Genomic DNA, 8713 nt, shown 5'->3' with positions numbered 1-8713 from the left:
TATGAGATGGGGGCCCCCGGCCACTGCCTCCCATTGGCCTCTCGCTCAGTTTCTCAATCTCTGCTTTTGTAAGTATTTCATATTTACTCTTATTTTCTTCTAGATTTTTTTTTTTTTTAATTTACTGCTTCTACATTTTACCTGTTTTTTTGGGTATGGTCTGGATGAAGGGAGTAAGCAGCTCTGCATAGCTCCCACTGTACCCCATGATCCAGAGTGCAGAAGTCGTCCCAGAAATTATGAAGAGAACCTGGTACTTACCAATACAAAATCTCGGTATGTTTCGCACCGATACCCAACAAATCCATTTGGAGTGATAATACTCTCAGCATAATACCGGAGACTTCTTTTATGTCCACATCCAATAGATCTGTATGCTGGGAAATAGCCCAGGTCAAAAAGATTAAAGCAATACATTAATGTAAAATCCACGCCAAAGCAACTCTTGTGGGTCTTTTTCCTCAGAAGCATTTGTACATATGGTGACATCTCACATTTAAGAACAGTTGTAATTAAAAGACGTTTAAAGTATGAATTACTTGGTTTTACAGTAGAAAAATGTACTTATGGCAGTATGTATTTTTTATCAATGGGGAAGAGCTAGGTTCTAATTGGCATGTCCCTGTGCTCCTGCTGAAGTTAACAGAGGTGGAGATGCACTAAGGTGGACCTTGTGCAGCCTCCCATTCTGCTATGTGTACATCACTGCTTTACTTTAGCAGGAGAAACGAGGAGGATTTAGGAGAATTTCCCTTTGATATTTCAAAGACTGGAATAATTCATGTTTGTAAAGCGCATAACAGTTACTATGAAGGCATATTCATTAGCTTACCATATCACAATGTGATATTTGTAAAAGTACAATTTCAACTCATTTCTCGAATTAAAGGCAATTGTAGTAATTCTTTAAACTTCAGTGGCTTTCAGTGTTTTAGAGATCTAGAAAATCCGTGGTCATTTGACAGTGGCAATACTGTGAAATGCTCTGAAAAGCAAGGTATTTGAAACTGGGTCCTTGATTTTGTCAGATTTATTTGAAAAAAAAGTATGTTTTCCCCATCAGAGTGGAATTTATAAGCAGTCAGTGGAGGAAAAAGAAAGTACTATTTATTTACAGGTCCCTTGTAACAAGTATATTCTTCCTTGGCTCTGAAGTCTCTCCCATATCAAAGCACAATATACTAAAGTCAGCTTTTATAAAAATAGGCTCTACTCTGCTTCAGCATGTGTGTGGCCTCATCTAAACACAGGGTGAAGTCTTGGAAGCATGGAAGTAAATTGAAAGCTTGTGCAGTTTACAGCAAAATCAGAATTTCACCTACTGGCAATATTCACACATCTTGAAGACAGACCAGCTGGTATTGACCAGTTGACACACATTGTTCTTTACATAAGAAAAGAACAAAAACCTTCTGAAAAGTATTTTTTTCCTGTTCTTTCTTGAAAATAATATGCATCATTAAGGCTTCCTGAGTATGTTTTCTTTATAGTTTCATCTTTAAACCTAATTCTGAAGGTCTGTGCTCTTAACTTCGAAACTTCATCTCTTATGGTTGGGTTACTTTGTGCTAGTGCCAAATTCACTTAACATTTATACAATCGGAATGTTATACTCCTCTCCCTACTGTATTGAAAGCTGTAGAAAGAAGTTACTAAATAGCATTTCTAAAGCACTTCATGCATAAAAGCACTACATAAATGTAAATACTATCAAACAGAAGAGATATGCATAAAGGAAGGTGTAACCGAGAGTCAGGAGTTAAGGCTGTTTCTATTTTTAGAAGCCGCATGAACAACCATCTGCTTGTGTTCAATAGAGCTGAGCTCCTCCTTCACCGTGAAACATGGCAAAAGACATTCTTACACACTCCTCTTGGAAAGCAGTTTGGTTCCAAGTGACTTTGTGCACAGCCAGCTTTTGGTCCTCTTTATTAGTAAGTTCTTCAACCAGTTCTAAGAATATTTTTGAAAGCCAATTATTTAACTAGTGGTAAGGATTTCAAAACATTTAGCTGTGAATAACAGATGTTCTCATTTCTGTAGGTTAGGATCAGAAGACGGGATTTTGGGTATCTATTGTGCTGGATCCCAGGGTAATTCTGATTAACTGCCCAGCTTTCTTTGAAGAACATGAACTATCAATGGAGCAGTCATTTTATCATCTTCTGTATTTTTAACCTTGTGCTGTTCCCTTTGAAGCTGTTAATGGCAATGATAAGTATGTCTAACCCCAGTAATATTGGGATTGGTGTCTTTCTAGGGAGAAGTGAAGCTCAAATTTTAAAATACTCATTTTTGGATTATCCTCGAATGAAATTTTATCAGTCCTTCATGTGTGGAATTCCCACTGAGGTCAGTCTGTCAGCACAGTGGCAGGCTCTTACAAAGGTTGTGATGAACAAGTCTGCATGTTTTAACAGAAGTTTCCATCTGGAATTTGCCTTGGCTAGTAAAAAAGGAAATTGGGGGGCATTTCACAGGCAGCATTTATGAGCATTCTCTCCCTACTCTAAGTCTGAGCTATGTAAATAATATATACAGTCAAAAGGATTCATCCTAGCTTAGCCTTTATTTTCAACTGTAGCTTATATTCACCTCTCATAAGGTCATTGATATTCCGAGTTGCGGGAGGTACACGAAGCTGCTTGCATCCTGGCATCTTCTTCCCACCATTTGGATAAAAATCCAGGTGTCCACAAGTCTGAAGAATCCCTGGAGCTGAAATGCAGCGTGATTCAAGGCTGGTCACTCTTGGGTACGCTTGTGATCATCCTCCATGTTGGTGTCAGCCTTTGAGTGAAAACTTACCAAAGTCAAAGAAAAGATGACCAGCATGGGTATGAATTATATCAACAAATTCTGCGTCTGAAGGATCCAGCCTAACTGTAGTGGGAGTATACTGGAAAAGGGGCCCAGCCGGATCCAAACCTAAATAAACAGAAATACAGCTAAGTTAAGAGTACTATATGAATGTCATCACATACAGTGTGGGCACAATGTAAGTCATTACATTTCTGCCTTTACTCCACATATAAAAATGCATTTTGTGGTCCACAGCCAGCAGAATATGCAGGGTTTTAACAGAAAGGTGACTGGAAGCATTGCAGCACAGTAAAATACTTAGAGGGACCTGGCTTACTTTTGCAGAACAGTGTTATAAAAAGTGGTTTGGGTTTTTTTTTCATGTTAGTGAAAAATATGGAATCTTGATATGTTACTCTGAGCATGTGGCTTTGTTTGAGAAATTTTATTCAGTCAGAAATCTTTTTTTTATTTCCAAAAGAGCTTGATTTTAAATGTTAACCCTCCTCTTCAGCATCAGTGAGCTCTTCTTGAGGCTAAAGCACACAATCCTGACCCCAGTTTCTCCTGAATTGCTACTGTGTACACAGTTTAGTCAAAGCAATGTGCAGAGAAAAGAACTGAATAGAGGGAAAAGGAAAGGATAAAAAGAGAGAGGTTTAAAAAAACCAATGTGTGAGGGTATCATGCCACTTTGTCTCTCTGTGTAGCTTTGTGGCTAACAGCTTTCTTCTTTGTCAGGGTGTCCATGGTTATTTACTGTCTCCTCCTGATGTATGAGATCTAGATTTTCAATCTTTAGGAAAATTTCAGACTTTCCATCTTTTGAACTACTGAAAAGTGGGCTTTTAAAACCAGATATGATAATGAGTTGCTAGTGTTTTACAAGTCTTTTATTTCATGTGTAATACAGTAGTTTGTTCCTGTTCTTTTATAACATTAAAAAAGTCTTAACCAAGTGCTCCCTGGCACTTGTTGTGACCTGTGAAAAGTCACCTCTATTTAGCTACAGTCGAGCCATTTAAGCCTTTCTGTTCTGTCGTGGTCAAGCCTTTCTTAGAGCTGTGGAGGCTGACGTGTGAAATGCATGGCATATGAATAGGGCATGGCTTCTTTTGCATGCTGTCATGCTAGCTGTGTACTGTTAATTATGACAAACCAGCACACTGTGGTCTGTATTCTGTCTTTATAAGGCAGCAGTGATTCTTCAGTTCAATTAAGTTGCATGAAAATACAAAGCTTCAGCAACTGAAATAGCTTCAGTACCTGTTATTCTTCCGATGCCAGGTTTCCTTCTCCCTGCCTCTCCTGCAGCATGTGCTCCAAGACTGTGGCCGATGAAGTGAATGTTGGCAGGAGAGTAGCCATAGTCTTTCTGCGAAGTTGTATGGAAAGGAAAAAAAAAATATTAAGGTGGAAGGGATACAAGCCTGTTACACTGAATCACAGCCCTGGACAGGGCCAGACCAGTGGGCGATGGAGCAGAGTGTCTTGGGTGGGAAGCTCGAGGATCTGTACCCAAAGGGAAGCAATTCTCTACTCATCCCATCCCTGGCTATAGCATGTCCCTGGAAGGGAGTAACCTCTGCCAGGAAATTGGCCCTTGTGACAAAAAAAAAGAACGGGAAAAGGGAGTTTCTGGATATAGAGGAATGACCCAAGTTCTTCACCCCTGAACCTGTCTGTCTCATCAGGGTAGTGATCTGTGGTGGAGGAGCTTCCAGCGCCCTTGTCTGTGGCGTGCCCTCTGTGTGAACCAAGCAGCCGCCCTGCTGGGGAGATGCTCCACCCCGCAGGTCCTGCAGGATGCGGAGGGCTATGCCAGGGCTGCTGGTGTGCTGGGCTCTCCTGAGCTTCTGCAGGGAAAACCTGATGTTGGTGGCTGCAGGAGAGTCACCTCTCATGCTGCAGTTCAGTTCTTGCAGGAGGCAGCATGTGTGACCCAGAGAGGGATGTTTTAACCATATTGATTCTCTGCCACCATTCTTCACTCGGACAGTGTCGCCAGACAGTCTCCAATCTGAGCCTGTCAGGAGCAAAACATTCAGAAACTATGGCCTGTAAGCCTTTAGGAACATGCTTATCTGTGGCCTGACACTGGATAGGTATTTCCATTTGTGCGGGTTTAGGGATTTTTAATGCTATTTCCATGCGTTTCTCTGTACTCCGTGACTATTTCTTCAAACCTAAAGGTGACACCCTGAACTCAGCCTTTACCATACAGACTATGCACCAGTCTCCATGTTCCACAGATACCTCAAGGAGGTTCACCAGATATACCAGCTCAGCCCCCACAATGCGGACGTTGTTAACCGCGTCGGTGTACAAACCGCTGGAGCCGCCTGTCCATTCAGTCAAAATGCAGTTCACGTCTTCAGTGTGAAACATGAACTGGTGAAGAACATGAGAACAGGAGAAAAGAAGCAAACAGACATGAATTACAGTTGTAGCAGGGCACACGCAAACAATATTTAGTTTTGTTATAGCTGAGGACTCGTCTACGTGACTGGTGAAGACCCATCTTTAGAATATTAATTCCTGCTAATACTGAAGAATCAACACAAGGAGGCAGAGTGGAGACAGGGATTTGAACGCTGTGAAAGACATGCAGGAGCTTGCTTCCGTCCTGGTTTTCATTCCAGATGCTTTGATTGGCTTTAGGATATCAGCTTCTCTTAAGGACAGTACCCCAGTTAGAAAAAGAGAATACTATGACTTCTTTATTATTGACCGAGCTTTATTCTTCAAAATTTATATGCTCGGATCAACTAAAAGGATTCACAAATTTATGTGCACGTTTTAATTGTTTTGCCCTGTATTTCATGTATTTTAACCAAAATATTCTATGTGCACATAGAATACACGTGGCAATGAAACATTATGATTTTTCATTCTGAAAAAAATCATTTTTGTTTTCATTTTATTTACTCATATTTCAATCTGCTGAACAAAGCATTTTGTCTTTATTAGGTCAAATGCCTCACTCAAACTGAAATGTTTATTTTGACTTTTTGCTGAGGTGCGAAAAGTGATTTTTTTCCTCCTTTGTTGTTGGCAAGGAATTGAAAAATAAATTACTTATAACTCTCCCTGTGGAGGTGAAAGCACGAAAAGGACATTTAGCAGAAGGCTGAAGTGCACTATACCCATAGCCAGGAGCGAGAGAGCAGTCACGTGGGACTGAGGTTCACTCTGATTTTTTTTTCTCCCCTCATATATTCCCTGAATTAACAAGAGAACAGAGATGTAAATTTTATGTGGGAATTTTAAGCTAGTTAATGCTGTGGTGTGGATATTTGTGCTTTCAAATACAAGCAAAATGACTGTCAGGCAATAGTCATACCGTACCCTGCACATATTTGTTATCCAGGGGAGGTCTCCTCCAGCAAGATGGCCATGTATAATGAAGCGAGTTCTCCTGTGTGTTCGGAAATTTGAAGCTTTGATCGTTGAAGAGTTTGTAGCAGAAATTTTCTGTTTCAAAAAAACCCAACAAACAAGTAACACATCAAGGATGTGACTGCTCCATCCCCGTGTACATTTGGACAAAGGGCAGAATATTCCCATGGTTAGGGCATAGTTTTGGACTCTGAAGGGAGGGGTCTCGTTCATCACTTGTAAAGTGCCTTGCTGGGATATATCAACTAATCACTTCAACAAATGACTCACTTCCTCTAGTTAACTGAAGTAGTGATACTGGCATCCTTTGCCCAATGCTTTGAGTGCTGGTACATCATGCCATGTAAATACCAGATTTTATCAAACTTGGCTGTAAAAATACAAAGATAGCATCTTCTGCAAGGTATATATAGTTCACTTTGAATCTATACCTACTTTTCTTTCTTTCTTTCTTTGAAGACATTCATTGCTGAGCTTATTTAGATTTTATTAGAAAGACCAATAGGTTTAAAACATCAGAGGCTGTAGGTATTTGGGGTTCACTGAGAAGGCATTAATTTCTTTTAAAGAAATTCTGAATACTAGGCTGTTTTCAAACTTGGTTCTTACTTATTTTTTTGTTATGGTTTCTTAAGCTTGTAAGGGGATGTCACGCACTAATTAGCACACACCTCACCTTCAGTGAAAGACTGATTAAAGTTAAAAGACGGACTAAAGCCAAAACCTCTTAGGGCCTCTCAGCTAGAGATGTTGGACTTGTTCTGTGGTGGATCAGATGGGAGAAATCATTAAACAACTCAACTGTTTGCAGCTTCCATTTATATGGAAAACAACTGTGAAGCCTTTTTCCTGTAATATAATCCAACAAGAGCAACAAATTTCTCCCCACCCATCTTTTCATCTTAATTTACTTATTTTTTCTTGCTTTTTGTCCAAGTAAAATTTACACTCTCTAGCAGTCATTTCTTCTCTTTCACCAGACTAGTCTATAGATCCACAAAACTGTTTCATTCTGTGGATGAGTCCACCCCAGACACCTCCAACACCTTGAGCATCCTGCTATGAGCTTTTCCCAGTTCTTGTTGATCTTTAGAGGAAAGGGCTGACACACTGCTGGAATACTTCAGTGTGTTCCCATTTGATCCATCCTAAACAACCCTGCAGGCTCCTTTTAGCTACTTCAGTTTCTCTTTCTGTCACAGTCCAGAGGTGCTTCTCACTGCTCCTCTTTTGCAGGTGTTGTGGATAACGTCACCTTTTACTTTTTTTTCTTCCATTCTTTCTGCTTCTCTACCTGATGTGTCTTTGTGAGGGACTGATAGCATGGTTCACCTCTCTGAAAGACAAACCTTCAAGCTCTCTCCATGGTATATCTTACCAACTCTTTTTCTTTAGCTTTTTAGTCTCCGTTTTCCCTCAGTGACAGTCTTCCATAAAATGTTTCATTTTTGTTTATTTTCTTTACCTAGCCCCATTTCATTCTCTTTTTGGTTGTTTCCTTCTTTTTTCACATATGATTTCATTCTCTCTTTTGTATTTTCTTTAGTCTCCTGTTTCCCTTTCTAAGTTTTCCTTTATTTTTCTTCCTATTTTCTTTCCTTTTCTGATCTTCGCTCTTAACTATCTGCCTGCTCTTAGGGCTCAGTGTTGGCCACCACATAAGCAGAGCCTCTCAGATCAGTCGTATGTAGATCAGGGGACCTAGATACCATGTGTATGAACAGTATCCCTGAGTTGCATATCTGGGCCTGAAACATGTCTTTAATCTTGAGACACACACGAGCCAAAACTGAGCTTTCCTTTTGTACTGCCTTCCCTCTGGCTTTATAATGTTAAACCTGAAACTGAATTTGGGCCATTAGCTCAATGCAGAGTAGGATATAAAATATATCCAAAATATCTTAGATGATTTGTGTTAGAAGGCTGCCATTAATATGTTCTAAATATACCCGTCTTGTCGGAGAGTTGAAATCAGGAAAAAGGAAAAAAAGATGGAAGAAAATTACAATGGACAGTTTGTGTGTCATACAGAATTGGGGCTTTTCCTGAGAGACTTTTGAGCAAAAATACAGGAGAAAAGAAACTGGCTTTATAATTTGTTGAATGTGTTGTATACTATGAGTATTTTAGAAAAAAGCAGTTTCTTACTTGATGTTTCATGATGTTGTCTCTAGTGTAAAGAAGGAAATTGGTGTTCACATCTTCTGGAGAGCTGGGCAAGCCTGCCAGTTGTCTCTCTGGGATGCCAGACCAAGGGGGGCTATCTGTAAAGCATCCAAGCCTTTCATAGCAAACTTCCCTCCCTGGGGTACACAAAGAAAAAAGTTAGTCTTCTGGGAATGTAGGAGGTTAGGCTGCCACCACTTTAAAAGAAGCTGGCAGGATGGGTTTTATTCCAGGGAAGAAGAAAATGAGTGATTCAGATTAGGCTGGCACTTGTGTTAAGCTTTCATTAAGGGGCTAAGCTGTGCTCTTGTGTCTTGTGTGTAGCAGGAAATGGAACGTCAAGACT

The 8713-nt window shown here is 40.1% G+C and overlaps 1 protein-coding gene across 1 annotated transcript in view; it reads right to left on the bottom strand.

Annotated features, from left to right (window-relative positions):
* The window catches only part of LOC104270585 (pancreatic lipase-related protein 2-like), a gene marked incomplete at its 3' end in the record, with an annotated part of 23028 nt that overhangs the window by 2853 nt on the left and 11462 nt on the right, over window positions 1-8713 (bottom strand). The window contains exons 4-10 of the mRNA XM_009864992.1: window positions 8350-8504; window positions 6151-6276; window positions 5059-5193; window positions 4069-4177; window positions 2809-2928; window positions 2596-2718; window positions 262-377 (exon numbers count right to left, since the gene is read on the bottom strand). Coding sequence (XP_009863294.1) covers window positions 262-377; window positions 2596-2718; window positions 2809-2928; window positions 4069-4177; window positions 5059-5193; window positions 6151-6276; window positions 8350-8504 — 884 coding nt within the window. The remainder of the gene's footprint in view (window positions 1-261; window positions 378-2595; window positions 2719-2808; window positions 2929-4068; window positions 4178-5058; window positions 5194-6150; window positions 6277-8349; window positions 8505-8713) is intronic.

This window comes from Apaloderma vittatum, unplaced genomic scaffold, assembly GCF_000703405.1.
Source record: "Apaloderma vittatum isolate BGI_N311 unplaced genomic scaffold, ASM70340v1 scaffold11932, whole genome shotgun sequence".
Taxonomy (NCBI): Eukaryota; Metazoa; Chordata; class Aves; order Trogoniformes; family Trogonidae; genus Apaloderma; species Apaloderma vittatum.
Note: the sequence above shows the minus strand (reverse complement) of the source record. Positions and strands in the feature narration are given on the sequence as shown.